Below are 22,427 nucleotides of genomic sequence, written 5' to 3'. Positions count from 1 at the left end.
CTTTTAAATTAAATCCACGCGCATTAAACAATCAAGGATTTTCATCTTATTTCTAAACCATCATTTGTAATGTACGCCCATTTCCCACAGATTTCCTATTTTCTTAGGAACTGTTCATTGAATTCACTTTTTTTCCAAAACCCCAGTTCATGTTGCTGTCGATCCTTGAATCTTCATGTTTGCTGATAGCTTTACTTTACTTTTTGTGGTTCAGGATTGAACCTTTTCTAAAAAAAAAATGCAAAAATAAAAAGTGGTAGTTGTTCCAAAGCTCTTACCTGGATTATATCCTCCTCCGACTGGAGAAACACACTAAAAGCTATCTTACAATAGCAGTTCCACACCTGTGATTAATGCATTTATAGTTTTGCGTGGACTGACTTTTGACAAATATTTGGTGGGAGTATTGTAATAGACTTTGTAAATAGAGCTTTGGTTTGTTTTAGCACCCAGCAACCAGAGAGTGTTGAAGAAAGGGAATCAGAGGGGCGGAAGACAGGCTTTAGCTTAATGGCCTGCTTGCCAGGGAATTCTCAAGTGCTGTTCCTGTAAATTCAGCTATTAAATCTCTATGTCACAGATGCAAAACTGGCCTGCACACTTGGCCAAAGGGCCTTTATCAACTCTTCTGATTTGAGTCCGAATCAGGCTGAGTCAAATAGGCGTAAAATTGAATTTCACGCTATTTTGACTTGTTGAGTAGGCACATTTAAAGAACCTAATTGTCACACGATCGGTGTTTAAAGAGGATGGGCGGCAATAATTTTTTAAAGCATTCACATGATCAAATGCTTTGCAATCTCATCCAGGAGAATTGTGTGTGTTAATATCAAAACAAATCTTCAATGTAATTAAATATAAATACGCCACAATGCATTTTGCACCTTCAACACTTTTCCTGTGTGAAATTCCGTGGTAAATATAAGCTTTTTTTAAGTTAGAGATTAGCTAACGATTACTGTTCGATAAAGTTGTGTATATAAACTTTTTTTTTTTTCTGCTCTATTGGTGTTTCTTTCATTCACAGTTCAGCGTAATTGACAAGTTATAATATAATAATAATCCTTGCATTTGATATAGAACTTTATCATGTCCTTGAGACGTCTCAAAGCGCTTCACAGAATATACTGTGTAGTGAATTGACTGTATATTTTGTGGGCTTGTTGATTAATAAGACACAGGGAGCAAAATTAAATGGAAATAGTTTTTGCAGAACAAACTATTAACAACAGACGTGTAACATCAACTTGAATCAGTTAGGTTCAATGGAAAACAAATTAAACGTTTTCAGTTGACATTATATGTAACATAAACGTATAACTTAAATAATAATTGACTACCAATACTATACTGGAGGAACTGAAAACAAACTGACCTACCAGAAGGACGGTATTGTGGAACAAGTGATATCCCCAGTTCTCGAGTGTAGTAGAGCTGAATACTTTTATTACAATGCAATCAAACCACTATAAGATTTCATTTGCATTAAAGCTGGGTGGAAATTCTATCAGATGCAGAAGAAATTCTGTTACCAGTTTCTGATACGTGTTTTTTATTGTAGTAACTTTGGGGATTTTCTCAGTGCAAAGCTGATCGCACTTTGAGTTTGAAACATAGAATGTTTGTCCAATGTATTTCTTTTTTTAATATATTTTTTACGGTCGTACATTGATTGGAACAATCCTACCTTTTTGTTAAGTGGTATTTGACAGTCTAATATCACCTAAATTATATGTAAAAATACAAATAATGTCAATTAGCCTACAAAATACAGTCACAATACTTTACATATATTCTGTGAAGTGCTTTGAGATGGTCTCCCAAAGTGAAAGTGCTGCTTTATGTCAAATGAAAGGATTATTACAATTGTTTAAATCATTTCAAAAACAGTTTTGTTTCGTTTCCACCGAAGCTAACGATTTTAGCTTCTGTTACTTAACCACTGTTCTGTAGAAACTACTTGCATTGAATTTTGCTCAATCCTCAAACATTGATGGAATAATAAATACACAGGGGTGAATCGGGAGACAGCAATTTTGTTTAGTAGTTTGCTTTTGTGCTTCATCAGTGAAATTTGACACTTTCTGGTAGAGACATTTTTGTCCAGGACAGCAATCATTCAACTCAACGCTGTTTGTAGGACACTGCTATGCACAAATTGACTACGAATACACAGTCACTACACGTAGCCAACATTACTGTGAAGCTCTTTGAGATATTATGTCGTTAAAGGCGCTTTATCAAATGCAAGGATTGTTATTTTAAAACTATATAGGATACATTCCGTCAAATTCCGCTCAGGCATGACATTGAGATTGAAACCCACAAGAAAATAACGACAACAGTGTTTCTGTCCAGTCTCCATCAGCCGCCTAACCAGCGGTTAGTTGGTTGGTTGTGTTGGCATGGTCACGTTTAACCAGATATTCCTCCAGTGACATTGGATAGGTTCCACAGGAACTGGTGGCATGTGTTAGAGTTGAGAGTTTAATGTAGATTCAGGTTTATTGACTCCTCGGTCAATTTTGCGTATCTTGTAAGTTGCGTCATAGTCTGAAGCGTTCGTTCCATAGCAATATATCCTATTAGATATTTAGGCTAAAGAGAGTATTTAACTTTACGTAATGTATGTTTGTAGACCTTAAATTACATTTCGATCATCTATCAATATCTGATATTATTTCTATATGGGTTGCTTCCCATTTTATCATCAGATAAATAAATCCATTTAGCTCTGTTATGCTAATAAATCTATTTGTAGGCACACGTGGCACAGCAATGTCCCACAAACAGCCATGAAGTGAATGGCCATTTTTTTTCTGGGGGGTTGTTGGCCAAGACAGGTGGAGAAAAGCCCCTCTCTTTATGAATAGTGCCGGCTGATCTTTAATGTCCACCTGAACAGGCAGGTGGGACCTCGGTCTAACATCTCATCTGAAGGAAATAGCATCAATTGTGATATAACTACTAATTGGTTAAATGTAACTATATTTGAATATCTCAATGTATGTCTCACGGGAGACAGATTTTTCCATTTGTTACAAAACGGTTGGGTTTAGTTTGCGTGGTTCTGACGGATATTCATCATTCGGTATACTTGCTCTTTGTAAACACTAATCCATTTTTGATTGATTCAGTTCGGGTCACGGGTTTCCTATAGAGGATCTCTCATTCCATTAGACGTGGTTAGTTAATTACATTGAAAGAGACAATGTTTGAGAACTACAGGTAAAGCAACCCAGACACCCTATTGGAATGTGCTGATATTATACCATTGGGGAGGACGTGTTTGCAGGGCTATGGGGAGAGAGTGGGTTTGATTTGGAAGCTCTTTTCAAAGAGCCAGCACAGACACGATGGGCCGAATGGCCTCCTTCTGTCCTGTATAATTCTATGATACCACTAACCCACGTAGCAAAGCCTTACCTACAATAATTTGATATGTATACATATTTAAAAGTTCAAGCACAATATTGCCTCTATATTAACCCCGGTGCATAACTGCACATCTAGTTACCTAGTTCAAAAATTGTCTTTCTCATTTTTTGTATTGTTAATGGGATTATGTTTTGTAGCCGATTCTATTAAAAATATATATTTTTCCACAGGAATAAATCCCATTATTTTTCCTTGAAGAGGTACAAATCATTCACCCTTTTGATGATTCAACCTTCATTTTGTGCAGCTCAGTTTGCATTTATGATTTAAAATCTCACTTTGTTTCATTCAAGTATCTTGCTTCAAATATAGGTGTATTCATTGACAGAATATTTGACCATCTGCTGACTATAAAGCCTCTAATGATCCAATAGTGTAGTATGTACTTGCTGGAGCATATGTCCTAGCAGATGCTGTCCTGGATGTGCTCTTAAATGCCTGGTATTTATAACAAAATGAGACATTTGAGCTCCATGTCTTATCTTTGCATCAGATTATAGCGTAAACCTTCGTCTTTGTTTAAAGAAACCATATTCTGAAACCCTTCTCAGCCCGGGCGTAGGCTTCATTCATATCTTCACAGCACTGCCTTCCATGTATTTGCTGTTATTTCTCCATTCAAATATATGAATTCTAAAGATGCACTTTTTTTTGGCTGGGGGGTGGGGGGGGGGGGGGTGGAGGGGTAAAGTGTCTGTCTCTTTTCTTGGCCCTGTGTTTCCCTGGGGAAATGCACCGACTGCGGCTATGAACTGCAAGCCAGTGAACTGCTCCCCAACATTCACCCTCAATTAGTTGCTATGTGACCACAGCTCAGGCCATTGGGCTGCATTTGAGATCATGCGATTCAGTGGAGTGGATTCCCATACAGTTTTATTCCACAAACTGTACCTCCACTCACCTGTACTACATTAAATGCTGGATTAAGTCCCAACAGAAACAAGGGTGTGATTGAAGGTTATTCTATCCTGATTCTTGCTATCATAATTCTTGCTTAAACCCGTCCCAATTTATTGCAATACAAAAGAATGCAATCCAAAAGCAAAATAAAACGGTGACGTTGGGGGACTGAACACACTGTTATGGAAACCTACGAGTAAGCACAGCAGAAGGTTAAGCTAAACATTATGCAGAGACAGAGGAGGGAGGAAAACGAGATGGAGCTCTGTAGTCGCAAACAAGAGAGAGCAGTGTTAACGATTTCTTGTGAAATCCATACGAGAGCTCATATTCATTTGTAAGAAAAGCAGTTTCAAATGCTTGTGTGTGGGACAGGAGCCGAGATAAGATCTATGTCTTCCTACATTTAAAACATTTTAATTTTGCAGTCAGCCCCTGTCCAATGTTTTCCTTTCAGTGAATGGAAAGTAGAATACTTCTGCGCAATGTGAATTCTGAATCACAATCCGAATTCTGTAAATTCAAAATGCTGTGGAAGTTTTAGGAGAACTCTGGTATCCCCAGGCTGCAGGGAGTTGATGCTAACAATGTCCCCAGTGGAAAATTTAGCTGGAAAATTTAGTCCATGACGAGCTATGACCGATGGCATTCTGACAGCCACTGCACACTGTGTCATGAAGCTGTAGAATGTGGCAGAAGAACTATTCAATTATCCGTATCGTAAACATTTCAAACATATTCATCGGTACATTTTAGAAAAAAAAGTAGATACAGATTGAAAATATTATATGCTTAAATTTACTTCCTGCTCTTATTATAGTGTAAATACTTAATGCGATGTCAAGGCCTTGTCAGTTTGATCTGAAAATCAGATGTATTTTGCCATCTGGTGGATGAACAGTCAATATACAATATACGGTACATCTTTGTAACCTATTCTATGTATATGTTCAGTATTTTTATTTCAGTTAGGTTAAAAACAAAGAAAATACAATGAGTGCATGAAAAGTACACAGAGTTTGTTGCGATATTTATCCAACACCAGATTAACCTGATAATACTCTCGTTTTTCATTGCTTGTTGAATTCTGTTGATAGGATATGTATTTGTAAAACACTATATGTGTGCAGGAAAATAACATTTCCACCTGGCAGTAGCACACCATTTCTCAAGACAATTGCAATTTTGCGGGCTTTGCAACTATTACATTGCACCATAGCACTTGAAATGTTTGCCTTTTTTTGCGCAATTGGTCTTTGCAATTGGAGAATATTGAATCCACAGTACTTTTCACCTTCGCTGAAACAGAACCCTGAATTCTTCCTGAAATATGATCCTCTCAGAAACTTGGATTAGCATTTGCAAATTTGTACGTCAAAATCAGCATGGATGACGTTAGTTGCATGTTGATAATTAAAGGATACTATCAATTGAATAAAGGAACGAACCCAATAAGAGAAATAAATTATTGGAGAAATCAAGTCTGTTGGAAGTGATAAAGACATGGTTTTGTCGCTAAATGTCTCAAAGCAAGTTACAAAGTATTTGGAATATAATGATAATAAATTGAGTGAGTGGGTGAAAATAGTTCTTGGAATGGATACGCTGGGTCTTGGGGGCCTTCTTGATTAACTTTCTCTTCTCTCGGTATCTTTGCCAATAACGATTGCAATAACTACATTTTGCCACGAAATACACAGTGAATCCTTTACGGTATATATATATACCGTATATATATACATTGCTGTGCGCAATTGGCTGCCGCGTTCGCCCGCAAATATACAGTCAATTCACTTTACAGTGTGTTCTGTGAAGCGCTTTGGGACGTCCTCCTGACGTGAAAAGCGCTATATCAAATGCAAGGATTATTATTATTATTATTATTATTATTATATGTGTGTTTTTTTTAAAAAAAACACGCTTTGAGACGTCCCAATCAGGCGGTGCAAGGCGCTGCACGGAATGCCAGGTGAATCGCGGGACGTGGTGCCTCATCGCGTCGGGAAGGACGTCCTCACCGGCGCTTCGCGGGATAATCCCCGTAAAGTGGATCGGCTGCGTATTGGGTGAGCGAAAACCCGGCCGTGACCGAGAAACACCGAGTGAGGTCGGTCGCTCGCTCGCTCGCTCGCTCCGCGGCTCCTCGCGGGACAACGAAGATGCCAGTCGTTAAGTGCAAGTTTTTTTTTAAAAAAAAAGAGGAGAATTTAAAAACATACTGTGTGTTACAGAGCAAAGCCAACCAAGTAGTAGCCCAAAAGTAGCCCAATATTATATAGGCTGCTCTATATATATATATATATATATAGCAGAAGGTCCCAATTTAGGATGCAGTGCTTTTTTGGAACCGTATCAGTTGCTTGTGCGCGGGAAGAAGAAGAAGAAGAAGAAAAAAAAAGTTTTGGGTGTTTAAATATCTTTTTAAACCCCAAAAAATAAAACGTGAATCCAAGCCCCACACACACACAAACCAACCAACCCGCCCGATTGGGCGTGAAACCCGCCCAATCCGGCGTCCTGAGCGACGTCATGACGCGCGTACGTGCGACGCTGTGTTGGGAGGGAGGGAGGGAGGGGGTGGGCGGAGCCGGGGGAGGGGGTGGGCGGAGCCGGGGGAGGGGGTGGGCGGAGCCGGGGGAGGGGGGGGCGGAGCCGGGGAAGTGGCGGTTGCGAAGAAGCCGCGAGAGAGTGTGTGAGAGAGAGAGAGAGAAGCGTCGGGAATGTGGGGCGGCGAACGCGAGATGCGCTGAGGTGAAGGTGAAAGGGGGGAGGAACCTCCAGACCGAGTGAGTGAGTGAGTGAGTGAGTGGGGCAAAGACAAGGGCCCCCCTGCCCCCTCCTTCCTTCTACCCCCTCCTCAACCACCACCACCTCTAACCCCATCAACCCCTAACCCACCCTCCCAAGCGATGGTGCTGCCGGGACCGGGGCGGCGGCGGCGGCTGCTGCTGCTCTTAACTTTTCTCGTCCTTTCCTCGGAGAGCGGTTGGGCTCGAGCGGCCGGTAAGTGAGTGAGTTGAGTTGAGTGAGTGAGAGCGAGCGCCGCGCAGACAGGCGGGTCGCGGGCGGACCCCCCCGGGTCCTAGCGTCCGCCATGTTTGTTGTGGGCGCTGTCGGCGGCGGCGGCTGCTGCTGCTGCCAGCACTCGAGCTGAGAGTCACGTGGTGCTGGTGGCGCTGGTGGTGGTTTGCTTCCTGTGTGGTTCTTTTTTTTTAGAAAAATTAAGATGGGGACTTCACACACCCGCGCACGCGTGTGCACAGCGCGTGTACACACACACACACACACACGCGGCGCCTGTACACGCGCTCCGCATGTGCGCGGGCTCCTCGTGTACACGCACAGCGCATGTACACGCGCTGCTCATGTACACGCGGTCCTCATGTACACGCAAAGCGCATGTACACGCGGTCCTCATGTACACGCGCTCCGCATGTACACACACAGCGCATGTACACACACAGCGCATGTACACGCGCTCCACATGTGCGAGCACTCCACGTGTACACACACAGCGCATGTACACGCGCTCCGCATGTAAATGCGCTCCACTTGTACACTCACAGCATGTGTGCACGCACACAGGTAGGGATTTTACCCGCTGCTTTGGTTGCACAACAACACTTTGAGAGGAGGAAATCAAAGGAAGTATTCCTTTATTTATGTGGAGCGTCAGAAATCATATACGTCATCATCATACTTCCACTAATAATCCTTGCATTTGATATCGCACCTTATCACGTCTTCGAGACGTCTCCACGCGCTTTGCAGAGATATATACATACAGTAAAGTGAATCGACTGTGTGTTTTGAGGGCGAAAACCCGACAGCAATTGCGCCACGCACAGCAAATGCCCCGCGACCAGCCGTGGATTGAGTGACTGCATTATTATTATTTTTTGAAAAGTGCAATAGTGGGTGGTGATGGGGTGTGGGGGAGAAACGCGATTTGTTTCCCAGTTATAGGATATTGCAGTTTCTCTCTCTCTCTCTCTCTCGCTCTTTCTCTCTCTACCATTCTGTACTCCTCACCTTGTTCCAGATTGCATTCTTCTCATCTTGTGTGAGGTCACACAACCGTACTTTACTGATGCAACAGCCCCAGTTGACCAGTTGTCAGGTGCTGACGTTACAATGAGTGTAACATTACAAGGACACTTCCGGGTGACCTACCCGGCCAACTTTACTGCGCGTTAATAAAAAAAANGGAATTTACTGAAATGGCTTGGCTGTCGGTGGGACATTGCTGTGTACAAATTGGCTGTTCTGTCACTGTACTTTACAGTAAATCCTATGAAGCGTTTTGAGATGTTTCATCAATGTGGTAATGAGCTATATCAGACGCAAGAATTATTGTAAAATGTTACTTTAAAAAGCAGATATGTTAATTAAAAGATACTGATTGCTGCACATGATGGTGGCCTCCCGACGTGAAAGGCACATGTAATTTTATTGTTGTTTTTGCTGTTGTTTCTTTCCCAGTAATCAAACTGGGTCTTGCCTTTGGCTGTAATGAAGAAGAGATTTGACCACAATGGTAGTACAATTTAATGGTTTCAATTCAGTTTTTGCTTTGTAACTAATTCAGAGAAACATAATTCAGATCATTCAGATTTATTCTTTGAGTTCAGCTATTCCTCACATTATTGGAAAATTTGCAATAATTGTTGTACATAATTTGGGTTAGTGTTATTAAATGCAATGGGCCAGAGAGGCGCATTCTAAACTTGCACATGTTTATGTCAAGGTTTTCCATTGCTTTCCTATTGCTCTTTCCTTGCATTACTGTTCAGATGCTGACAATGTTTTCCTATTTGCACAGAAAATACAGGAAAAGTTTGTTTTATTGCTCTGACAGCCTTATCCTTTTTTCTGTTGGTGAAAAGAATTGGAGTGCAGGTACCTCATCTGAGGATGCTTTTGCACTCCTGTTGGCCAAAGAGACTGACTGTGTTCTGAATTAATTCATTTAAAAATCATGATGAATAAATTATACAACTTATGAAGGCTGGCTACCTCCAGCATTTCATGTCTGAAGTGAGAATTTCACTTTGTTTCTCACTACATCTTCCAGAGAATGTTTTGTAGTATCTCCAGCTGGTACAGCCTTCCGTACATTTATTGGCACATCCATAGGGTATATTGATGGTTGTCTGCAATAGTGAGTATTTTTTTAAAAAAATCATGTTGGCATGGAAGCAGACTGCTGTGTGCTGACTGTCTTAATTATTCCTTTGATTCTGCTAGGAATTGGCAAAGCGTGGTTAAGTTAACGGAGATTTTGGAATTAATTCAAGCATCTGAGTCTAGAGCGAATCCCTGGGACTATCTAGGGAAAAGTTACATTAAGAGGACGTCTGTCTGCATTTACAAACTGAACTACTTTTTTCATTAAATTAGAATTTAGACGGTTTTGAAGATCAGTCGTAAATCAACAGAGAATGAAAATGTGTTAAAAGCTGGTGAATTGCTTGGACTCTTGATTCTTGACAGTAGACATCTCAGAGGAAACGTTATAAGAGGTGTATAAAATTTAAATGTGTTTGAAAAACTAAGCTTAGATTAATACTTTAGAATGTAGGATGTAAGGCAATTTCAACAACAACAACAACTTGCATTTATATTCTGGCCTTCACGCTGTTAAGGTCTGTTAAGACAGATACCAGGAAGTTTTTCTTTACGCAGAGGGCAATTATTGTAATAATAATAATTAATAATCCTTATATTTGATATAGCACCTTACATCTGAATTGAATAAAATATATAGCACCTTTCATGTCGGGAGAATATCTCCCAAGTGCTTCAAAAATATACTGTGAAGTGGAGTGACTATTTTTTGGGGGAATGAATGGAACAGGTTGTTAGGAACAGTGGTTCACCCCAGGACACTGGACTTATTTAAGAAAACAGCTTGATGCTGCGCTGATAAGACGGTAGAGTGGATATTCTGGAAGGACAAGATCAAGTGAGCTGAATCATCATCATCATCATCCTTGCATTTGCATGACCCTGCAATGTCGAAATGTAATTCCAGCAAGTGAGAGGGAGTTAGTTACCCAATAGTTTAAAGATATTTACCACTATTTCCTAACCCTCCTGTGGGTGGAGGCTTCCTGCACTTTAAATGGGATGGTTTTGACACCCATAGGGCAAAAATTGTGAATGTATAGAGCTGTATTTTTAGCAGATCTGTGCTGGAAGAGTATTAATACCATATTCTGCTGATTGTATTTGGTAAATGCAATGACCTATGTCAATCAAACAAGTCAATCATCCACAATAGTAGGCCGACCAGCACATGGTGAAATATTAAAGAAAAATCCTCAGCTCTGCTTCCCCACCCGTAAAAATATTGCTTGCTTCCATTTCAACAATGCAAGCTCAGATTGTGACATTGTGCATTTAAAAAGTTCTAATATTGAAAAGAGTTCAGATTTTATGTATGTTTTATATAATCTGTTTTGTTTTTATCAGATTCATCCTATGCATCTGAAATTTACACTCAAACTCCTCAAAAACTCTCCTTGTATAGCTGGTATGGAAATGTGCGTCTCTTCCTTTTCCGAGTACCTGAAGACACTGTGCTGATGCGGTTGCTTTTGATGGCAGCTAAAGGATCGGGACAACTGTGCCACGATGTTAACATTACTGTGTATGTGAACTTTACTAATGTGAATGTTTTCAAAGCATAGAGGGGCATTAAGTACAGCCAAGAGGTTTTAAAATCCTCTGTAAGGAAACCATTTGCGCTAAATTTAATTTGATATTGTATGGCTGTCTGCGATTTGTGTCAAATGTTAATGGATCACTATATACATATGCAACTGTTAAGTATAAGCTTTAGTTTTGCTTTGAACATTTTTAGTGGTGGATAAAATCAAATACCATGTATTTCAGTAGGATTTATAACCCTGCATCCTACATATACTGTACTTCACAGAATAAATGAATATAATTGTTTTGAACATAACTACACAAGGTCACAATTTGTGCTATAGTAGTATATACTACAGCTGTAGTATTCCATTGCACCTTTTAAAGTATAGCATTGCATTAAATTCAGTGGATTTCAAAAATCCATTGTGTGACCAACGTTTAAACTTCTTGCTCGAAATTTGTTTGTTGACCAAACTATTGCAGGACAGTATTTACCATTTCACTCGCACCTCTCGATCATTGTTGTTGTCTAGCCCCTTCAAAGTTTACCATTAAAGTTTTCAATTGTTTTTAATTCTATCAACCCTGAAATGTGTGGTAGAATTTACATGTTCTTTCCAAATTAGTTCATAATTTATCAAAGCATGCTGGCAAATACAGTCAGCTCTCGTGCTAATGTTTGTATGTTGATTCTTTCTGATATACTAATACTTTTTTTGAAAACCAAAAACAGCCACATTCGGGCAGGAGCCCCTCCTGTAATCAATCCTTTACAAACAAAGTTTGAAGCCAACACAGTTGCTGTTCCAGCTCACAGCTTCACGATGGAATTGGCGTCCATTCGTCAGAGTCTTTCCCTTATGAATATTTCCAACCCCATTTCGGGTGAATGGTATGTAGCTGCACACCTTCCGAAAGATATTGGAAAAATTGAATTAAAGGTACGTATAGTACACAATGCTGAATAATGTAGAACACCTTGTTCGGAAATTTGACCCATTTAAGTGGACTCTTGTAAATGACTATCCTTTTAGTCCAACTAACCTCCTTTGTTGAAATTTGTAGAATTCTATTCCTTTATGCATTTACAGTATGCTGACAATTCCAACAATGAGATTTGAATGCATCAAGCTTACGTTTTTTTTTTCTTTTTTACCCACAGGGATTCGTAGACAAGTGCTTCTATTTGTTTCAGCCTCAGATGTATGTGAGAAGATTGGTTAATGTGCCTATACTTCAACCAAGAACTCCACTTAGGCAGAAAGTTTCTCCAACTGATATGACTGCACACTTCAAGTAAGTCAATATTAGCAACCGTTGATCTGTTCAAAACGCCTTAACTTCAAAGCTACATCATCTCCTTTTGCTTTTCCTCAGAATCTTTATCCCTGAATATACCATGCAACTGGTCATTCAGCTTAGAAACTGCACTAGCAACAATCCAGCAGAAAAGGGTTGCCCTGTTAATTTATTGATAGGTTCTGAATCATTGCCTGTCTCCCATCTGGTAACTATAAACTGTAATGAAAGTAAAATATGCACTCAAGTACTGAATTCACCGCCATGGATGAAACGGATCCAAGTTGCTGTTAAAAGTAGGAATGCCAACGAAATCACCTCTTTTGAAATTGAAAGTAGCTTAACAGGTATGTTTCCCACAATATTTTTTTTTAGCCCTAACATTTCTGTACAATAGGCATTGGTAATTGTTTGCCACTCTTTACTAAACATGTGTTAAAGCAGGACATATTAAAAAGTGTTTTTAAAACATTCTTATTTTGTTATTAAAGATTTGAAGGTTTTAAAAATAGGATTCTAGCACGTTCACTTTAACGTCCGTAGGATTTTAGCATTGGATCCAGATCCATTGGATTAAATTCCATTAGATCCTCACACTCGTGTTCAAATCCCTTCACTCACTTGGCACCTTTCTACCTCTCCAACCAATTCACCACCCAGCACCTCCACTCGACTGGCACCAGCCTCCTGCTCGTTCCTCGTACCCTATGCCCCACCATCGGAGATCGAGCTTTCAGCCACTACGCCCTGAAACTCTGGAACACTCTCCCTCAATCCCTCTACGTTGCCCCCTCTCTCCTTTTTCAAGGCTTGCCTGAAAACCTTCCTCTTCGACCGTGCTTATAGCCACCTCCCAACTTCCCCAGCTCGGAATCAGGCTCTGTCACTGTTAAGTACTCTGAAATGCTACCCTGCGTGGGGGACGTTAAATAAGTACGTTGTTGTAGCAGACTTTGATGAATCTGGTAATAGCATACCCACACCTTGTTTGTTTGATAATTAGCAAATAACACAGTTGCTTTACCAATAGCATATTTGTACTTTAGGAAAGCATTGAATGTTGATCTGATTTAATTTGAAGAGCTTCACTTTTTAGTAGTTATTACTTGTACAATAGTCAATAGTCATTCTGCTGTGGTTTGAATAAGGAAATATGCAGAGCACCAGTGAAATATTACAATACAATTTAGATTTATATAGGGCCTTTCACATCACCATGCTGGGTGAACCTTTTACTTTTCTTTTCAAAAAATTGTGAATCTTTCTCTTTGCAGTATGCACACCTGCCCCTGCTGGAATCTCACGCACAATGCTTAATAACTTCACTCTGCTCGCCAATATTACTCAATTTTTAAATGGAAAGGGAGTGAGCATGAAGGAACATGGAATTAATTTGCTGAACAATGGGAAGTCATGTTTTCGTAATCATCCCATCATTCGAGATGCCATGGATATCGCTTCTGTGAGATTTCTTCTTCTGCTGGGACCAAATGTGACTGTCACCTCTGAATCCCCTGCAGTACTTATTCTAAACTTAAATACAGGAAGGGACAATGGCGGGAGCATCATAGTCGATTTAGCTCTAAATAAGGTAGAGTGGATAAAATGTTTGTAATCAAGTGTGTTTTTGTATCTTACTCATCCTTAACGCTATTACAAGGTGTCTCATCTTCAGGTGACATTTGTAGTGTATCCAGATTGCTGATTCAATCTTGCAGAACAATTTATAAATTCCTTCCTTCAGGAGCTCCTTCATTACATTGTGACTGAGAAATGTATAGCTTGTTGTTATTCGAGTGTTTTAGTCTTCAATTTTCAACCTGCAGCAGAGAGCTGATTATCTGCAAATTGGGAATGGCCCCTTTGCGGATAAGCCTCATAGAAGGAAATTTTGTTCGAGAAGCCCATGCATTGTTGAGTAAATGTTTACAGCATTAGAATGCATTTCTATACATCCTTTGTACTTGTTTCTGTTTGTTTAAAATGCAACCTTTTTAGATTTTTTTCTGATAAGTTGAGGGTTTTAGTACAGTGAAACATAATCCTTTCCTATTTTGAACTTCTAGTTCAAATGCAAGCATTGGAGATTAATTAAGACTGTTCAAATTCACAAAGGCCCATGTCACAAAAAGAACAGATTTCATAAATCTTGGCTGAGTTTAATAAGAGAGATTGTGGAAAAATTTGCTGTATTGTTTTCCCTTTGAACGGTTTTCGTATATTTAGTCAACGATAGATAGTCTTTAAACATTTCATTAATGATGGTCTTTATTCTGAGAGTATGTTCAACTTCGACCCATCTGTATTCTTTAGCTGAGATCTGAAAGTGGAATTTAGTTTTAATGATTGGTAATAATTCCTGCATCTGAGTGATGGAGAGAAGTTAATGCCAGAAAATGGATTTCAAACATCCATTCAAGTATGAGCCTATGTCTGACACCCACAGCAAAATGTCTACAATTGAAGGTTTAGATATTCTAAAAAACATTACCATTAACAGTGGCTGAAACTAAAATCTATTTTAAATTAGATCCTCTTTGCAGTGAGTATCGAAAGTTTATAAAAGATAACCATTCATTCCTAAGAAGTATTTATTGGTAATCTATTCTTTTACAGAGTTTCCTGCCCAATAAGAATGCAACTGTGTTTGCCTGTTTAAGTGCTGGGTCTCCTGCGATGTCCCTAAATATCACTTCAATGACTTGCCACTCAGGTACAAAATAGTTCACTAATGATTACAGCACCTTACATGGCTAAATGAGTCAGCCTTGAATTTGCAATAGCTGCATAATATTTTGTATGTTACGTAATTTGATAATTGAATCTCTCGCAAGTGTTTTACCGTATTTTAGAAATCAGAAATATGTGTGACGATTCCATCGATATGTTGTAAGATTCAAAGCCTTCAAACATTTATGACTATAGTGCAGAACAGCCCATATGAGATGGGCAAGGTCAGTTTCGGATGAAAAGTGGTACTTGTGGTAGTTGCTATGGCCCCAGAAGAATAGGCTTAACATTTTATCTTTTTAGATAATTGTAGTGTTTTTCTTTTGAGTATTTGCAGTATTTTAAGATTTTACTCTTCTCCTTTAAATGTCACTAGGAGGACCATTTAATGTTGAGAAAATCAGCAACTATATTTGGTGCGTAGCAACTTTGATTTAGTTAGCATGACTGGGAACAAAACGTGGTGAGTTTAGATTAAGTTTAAGTAGACCCAGGGAAGGGGTGACATTGAGGTTGTAGGACTAATAAAGTTAGCAGCGGAATAAATTACAGCTAGCAAGAGTATCTTGTGAGGCTTGACATGGCTCTCTAGTCTAGCTTCTTCCAGTGAATTTTTCAGAGTTACTGATTTGTATTTCTTCAATTCTTGAGACACTTTGTATGATATGCCCTTATGTTTTTCCAAAAAAAAAGATTTTTCCCTGGGATATCTGATTAAAATGAATTCCACAGTTCGGAGAGCAGCTCTTCGTGTTCCCTATCCAGAGACTGACCGTTGGTTTCTCACCTTACAAGCCCGATGCCCAAATCCTGAAAGGTGAGGATGCTGCTAATCACAAAGAAATTACAGTACTTTAGAAATGTTCAGTGAACTAACTTAAGAGATACCAGTTGACTCCTGTAACGAATTCTGTATTTAATCTACCACGTTTTGTGTTTTTACAATAATGCATGTAATGATCACCTCGTGTTTTGTTCAGCAAGTATTACATTCTTACAACTTCCACCATCATCGGAAAATATAAAGGCCTTTAACAATACAGTGCTGTATTCGCATTAGGGTTACTTGTCAGAATAGCTTGACAAGATTAAGAGGCCATGGTTTTGATATGAAATAATGGTAAACTGCAAAGTCCAATGAGTTAAAATACATGTTAGTCATTTTGCAATATAGGAAAAAAATCTTTCTAAGGTTGTTTCTTCCAACTCTGGCCTGTTAAATATATGGCTGCGATTGTAATTTGAAGAATAATGCCTTTCATTGTGGACAACATCTACTCAGCTGTTTTACTTTATTCCGATTTTTCTACAATGGGTTGAGTTAATAAACAGGAATGGATTGTCTGACACGCTGCTGTGTTTTGGCTAATTCTTATTGTGACCAATTGTTGTCTCTGAATGATTCAACTGAAAAACAAACTTCTCAGTTTTGACTGTTGTGTAAATGCTAAGTTTAATAGGAACAGGCTTGCAAATGGCTTCATGGTATTACCCTGGAGTATTCTTTTGGAAGTATAGGAACAATATGAATCTTGTTTTTCATTTGGGAATTGAATCACATGACTAGCTGGAAAAGAGGAGAAATGAAAACAATAATAAATAGAAACATTAACTTGTTTGCTTGTGTTTTTATCAGTGACACATGTGGAAAAGTTACCTCATTGGTAACCGTATCAACTGTCCTGAGCCCTTGTATCGGGGATTGTGGCACCTATGGAGAGTGCAGGCTTTTGCGAGCCCAAGGATACCTTTACGCTGCATGTTCTTGCAAAGCAGGTGGGTAAAACTGTACAAGTGGAGAGAATTGTCTCTGATTTTATATTGAAATCAGCAGCTCGTTACCCAACAGGACACCTCTCAATAAAATATTTGAATAATATTTTCAAAAGGGCAGAAGCCGGATAAAATGGAAGGATGTAAATTCTAGAAATTTTAATTCCAAGATTTTGCCTTAGTTTTTGAATGTCACAAAATCTGAGTGGCATTTAAAGTCTGATTCAAACAAGCCCTCAAAGTGGATGATACTTACAAAATGATTCAAAGTTCCTATTCATTTGGTCCTGATGTATTATTAACAGTTCTTTGCTCTTTATCCTGAATTAGCCGTAAACTATTCAAGCGTATTGAACTATAATTATGTGGGAGATTGAAGGTGTTTGGAAACTGTTTGCTTATGGTATATGCCTCATTAATACAAAAATATCACTGTCTTCTCTTATGTTCGTAGGCTGGGATGGATGGAGCTGTACAGATGATACCAATGCCCAATCTTATAAAATCCAACTGCTGGCCACACTCTTGTTAACCCTCAGTAATCTCATGTTTCTCCCACCGATTGCAATTGCTATACATCGCTATTACTTTGTGGAGGCTTCAGTATATATCTTCAACATGTTTTTCTCAACGGTAAGTTTAAAAAAACCCTCAAATTCCTCATTATTTTATAGCCTTTATTACTGTTCTGACTTATCTTTACTAATCCCTAATTGGTTTAGATACCTCTGTCAATATAAAAGGGAGGGAGGAGGATTCGTCTGTCAATGTAGTAAGGTTAAATATAATAATGTTTCCATTTTAAAATGTACTTTGCAGTTTTATCATGCGTGTGACCAGCCAGGAATTGCCGTTATGTGCATTATGGACTATGATACACTTCAGTACTGTGATTTCCTGGGCTCAGTTCTGTCTGTGTGGGTTACAATTCTGTGTATGGCGAAGTTAAAGCCCATCTTTAAATATGTAAGTATTAAGGCTTATGTTGTTTTTTGAAATAAAGTAAAATAGCGATAATAAAACTGAAACACTGGTGCTGTTTGAAACCGTTTTGAGGCCTTCCAAAAGTTAAATGTAAACACATTTTAACAATTCCTTTGTAAATGAAGATAAAGTAATCTATAATTAGATCAACACAGCCCTATATAAGTGGCCAATTTAGATTAATTTTAATATAATAACATTGATACCATACTTGTGTGTTACTTAAGATGGTAAATTGACACTTTCTTTTTTTTACCATTAAAGACGCTCTTTGTTCTCGGCTCCTTGTTCATTGCCATGTCAGTGCAGCTTGATCGCCGAGGCCTTTGGAATTTGTTGGCACCTTGCCTTATTGCTCTATCTATCATGGGAACCGCATGGGTGAGTGGAAACGGTGTATCAAATCGCCGTAAATGACTCAAATCCCAATGTTAAACTGTAATGTTTCATACAAAAGCAGAACATTGTATTTTCACCACTTAGAAAACAATGCAAATGCCGGTCAGCAAGCAGAACTAATTGTTACGACCCGTGCGTTGGCTAAATTCGAAGAGCTTAGTTTAATAACTTACAGTACAGAATATCGTGAGTGGGTTCAAGGGTGAAACCTTAATTTGACAACCATGGCAACCAAGTTGGTGGCTGACACAAATGGAAACCTATCACCGTGCTTAAGAGTAACCAAACCAAACTGTTGAGGGTTTCACAATTGCATTAAGATTTCCATTTGGATGGGGGTACATTCTCTCCCTAAAGTGTACATGGTGGTCGGTACCACCTGTGTTTAACAGCACAGCTTACCTTTGTGAACACTGACTGCCGAGCTTTGTGCTGCTTGTCCAGCTATTGTGTATGAACAATTGCATAGTAACTCGTCAGTCAATGCATTTTTTCTTTTTCTTTTTAGGTATATCGTTCTGTAAAGCGCCGGCACTGCTATCCGCCAACATGGAAGCGTTGGGTATTTTTTATATTGCCAGGAGTAATTGCAGCATTGGTTGCCATTATTGTGTATGCATTACTGGAGACTAAAGAGAACTACTTTTATACCCATAGCATTTGGCATATTCTCGTAGCTGGAAGCGTTGTTTTCTTCTTGCCTCCAGGTGAAAAGCATGTGAATGGTTGGATCTGGACACAGAAATTTTGTGGGTACCAGCTTTGCTCTGATGTAAAGGGAGAAGACGTTCACATTATTAATTAAACTAAGGCGTTTTTTATGGTTTATAAATTCATCAAAATATACTGATGTACAGGTTTTTTTGGAAAGAAAATCTGGGCATATGCTCCTTGGAGGAATGTATTCTTGAATTTTTTGGTAGTGTTTTAATACCATTGGTAATACAAAAGGTGACCAAATGTACTGTTTTAAGCACCTTATGTAATAGATGACTATCAGATGATATCACTGGAATTTGCTGATGACAATTTTTTAAATCATACGAGAATTCAGATTTTGATACATAATTCAATGGTTTAAATTGACTTTATAAAATAATTATAACTCTTTATAAGTTGATCTATAATTATTTTGAATCCTATTGCAATAATTCCCAATTTGATCTCAATTTATTTTCTTTAAAACTTTTTCTTATTATTTGAATGGAGGTTTTACAAAATTCATCCAATTTCTTGAGTAGGGAAACAATGCAAGTTGCATTTCAAATTACGAGGTACCTACCTATTGAACTGCGTAATTTTGATGCGGCATATTTGAGTGTGGCAATTACCTCTGGAAAGGGCTCAGGAATACATGGTTGAACATGTTGTATAGTTCCTATGGGTATTCAGGCAGCTAGTGAGTATTGTATTCATGGAGAGGTTAGTCTCAGACCATCTAAGGTTGTGGAGAGAGTTTGGTTGCTTGCCATTGGTCTGTTGGAAGAGGGCTCCAATCTCGTGGTGTATTCTTATCTCCAAACAGAATCCAAGTAGAGGACTAGGTTCTTTTTTACATTGCAATCAACAGCTGTAACTTCATAATAGTATTGCTCATGATAAAGTCCTCATGACGTGATCACTTATGCATTGACCCTATACTCGAAATTATTGGCATGTGAATGTCTGAAGACAGGATCAGGCCACTAAATAGCCTGTTGAACTGTATTATTTAAACTCACTTCACTCAACTCATGTTTCAGGAGGAATAATAGTATGTATCTTTTCTATCCGACATGACATGTAGTGCAGAACAATAATAGAGGAATGCATTGTAAATAATATAATGTAGTACTTGCATTTTTAATAGAACACGTTTGTTTTACAGATGTGGGTTACAAAAATGGATTAAAATGTTAAAAACTGGTCACTTAAAATTATGCCGTCCCAATCTCAAGAACCCCAAAGAAATTCTTGTTTTTCCTTGTTTTACGTATGTAAGAACACATCCTAATTGACTTTTCTGTATTTGAAAGTTCATGTTAGTTGTCCTTCGTAGACTATTATTTCACTAGTTTGAAGTAGAGCTTTCATTTACTTAAACGTCCTTGCACATAAATATGCACTTTTCGCTGTCTTAGAAGAACTGCACGAATCTTCTATAAACTTGTACTGAGTATTAAAAAGATGCGTTAAATAAGTTTGTTTTAAGTAGCATTATTTTGATTAAATTAGGATCATTCACTCCCATTGTCACAGAGCAGCTAGAGTGTGCCCACTTTGGCTGGTCTCATTTACATTTTTAAATACTTACAATCTATTTACCTGCAGTTTCAATCACCAGCTGTTCTAGGTGGTTTGGGTACGCCAGATGATTGTCTGTTTTTCCTCCCACATTGAAATTAGGAATGATTCAGAAACCAAAACCACTTTTTGTTGCACTTTGATTTCTTTATTGCAATAACTGAAATCCTTTCACTGCTAGTTGTGAACTGGTAAGTCTTTCAAGACTACAAGATTTGAATATTGTAAGTGGTTGCTGTTTATACGTGAAAATTTGTTTTGAAATTATTCGATTCATTCTACTGTCCAAATGTGTTTCAAAACGAGCATGGTTATCTTAAACTGGTATTGCTCGTTTACTTTGTTCATTTTGGTTTTTTTTCCCCCAGCCCAGTTTACTTGCCGTCCTCCTTTCCTTACGGTATAGGGACTATATATCTCCAAACCCCCAATATTTGTCCAGGTGGCTTTTTTTCCCTATTTGTGAGCCCTGCTCATGAGTGTCAAGCACTTAATCGAGTGCTTGTGGGGAGCATTGCATGTACATATTCAAGAAGGGGTTGTTAGATTGTGATCAGGAGTAAGAATGTTGCTTGTTTTTTCTTAATCCCTAAGAGAAGGGACATTCAGGCTAATTGTAGCCTCCAGCTGCTGCAGTTGTGGATGGAAACAACTAATGTGGCAAAGGCTTGGACTTATTTTGCTTTCAAAGAGCCAAGTACATTAAAAGCATATGTACTTGGCATGAGACAAACGGCACACAAATTTATGTTGCTGGTTACAACACTTTTGTTTAATGGGAATGTGTCCTACAACTTCAATATTGTTTTGAAAAAGCACAGCAAGCTACTTTTAATTACAACCTGATTATTATTAATAATAATAATAATCCTTGCTGTACCTAAACAGTACTTTTAATTACAACCTGTTTAAGGCATCTCATTCCTAGATCTTGATTTGCAGCCTTGCATCAGACCTAGGTGAGCCGAGCTCCAGCTTTCAAACTTTATAGGCTTCAAAGTGCAAATGTAATGCAGTGGGTATTCTGGATCTTAAGAATGACTGACTTAAGATTTTTGTGTGTTCCCGATTTTTGTTTGCCGGAGGAGAAAGGAGAAATTTTTAAGTAGATGCAAAGTGCTCCTAGTGGGGTTGGCAAAGACTGGAGCAGATATTACCCTGCCCAGTTGTAGTGGCTAGTTCCAGAGTACAGCCATTGGAACCTACGACTGCGATTGCTTTTGAAGAGCCTAAATGATTACTAACTTTCACAGAAAGGAACATGATCTTTTCTTTTTTGAAATACAATGTGTATACATTTTCTTCCACAATATCTACCGAAGCTTATTGGACTGGGTAATTGGACCTGAGAATATTTTTGGAGATAGTTTTCAAAATTACATTTTGAAACACTTACCATGTTGTATTCTACATTCTAGTAATTAATGTTGGGTAAATGCCTTTATTTAAAAAACAATTTTGAGTGGCTTTGTTAATCGTCTATTAATGCGTGTTAGAATTAGCAAGCTAATTATCAGGAAATTAAGACATGGTTGCAGTAAGTACGTATGAATCAGTGGTAAATAGATTACAGGAGTCATTGTTTTTTATTGGCACTAATGTTGCATGAAAATTTCAAAGTAACAGTAAATTCTGTTGCTTAGAAATAAACTCAGGTCACTGTATATTTTCAGCCTTTCACAAATTAATTTTCTTGTATGTACGAGTATATAATGCAAAAATGCCAAATCACAATTAAAGATCTCTGAATTTATTCTGGTTAAATGGCACTTTTGTGTTTATTGAATAAAGAAATTGCATAATGTATCTTTTGCAGTGCACTTCTAGGTTACCTTTCACGGGTGTTGATATATGGGTGATTACTTTAATTTCATTTTGACTTGTATAAAAATTGATTGATGATGAAAGCGTTGTATATTTTATAAAATGAAATGCCGACTGTAATGAATAAATCCTATTTTGAA

At 38.4% G+C, this 22,427-nt stretch overlaps 1 protein-coding gene across 1 annotated transcript; it reads left to right on the top strand.

Moving 5' to 3' along the window:
• The first annotated feature begins 7,247 nt into the window (after positions 1 to 7,247).
• On the top strand, positions 7,248 to 22,427 carry pgap6 (post-glycosylphosphatidylinositol attachment to proteins 6). Its single transcript, XM_007893755.2, has 13 exons — positions 7,248 to 7,341; positions 10,813 to 10,990; positions 11,729 to 11,936; positions 12,158 to 12,291; positions 12,373 to 12,641; positions 13,569 to 13,885; positions 14,911 to 15,007; positions 15,718 to 15,841; positions 16,661 to 16,800; positions 17,252 to 17,430; positions 17,617 to 17,763; positions 18,046 to 18,162; positions 18,689 to 22,427. Exons 1-13 carry the CDS (start codon positions 7,248 to 7,250, stop codon positions 18,983 to 18,985), a joined length of 2,301 nt encoding a protein of 766 aa, XP_007891946.1. The 3' UTR covers positions 18,986 to 22,427.

This window comes from Callorhinchus milii, unplaced genomic scaffold, assembly GCF_018977255.1.
Source record: "Callorhinchus milii isolate IMCB2004 unplaced genomic scaffold, IMCB_Cmil_1.0 Scaffold16, whole genome shotgun sequence".
NCBI classification, from domain to species: domain Eukaryota; kingdom Metazoa; phylum Chordata; class Chondrichthyes; order Chimaeriformes; family Callorhinchidae; genus Callorhinchus; species Callorhinchus milii.
Note: the sequence above shows the minus strand (reverse complement) of the source record. Positions and strands in the feature narration are given on the sequence as shown.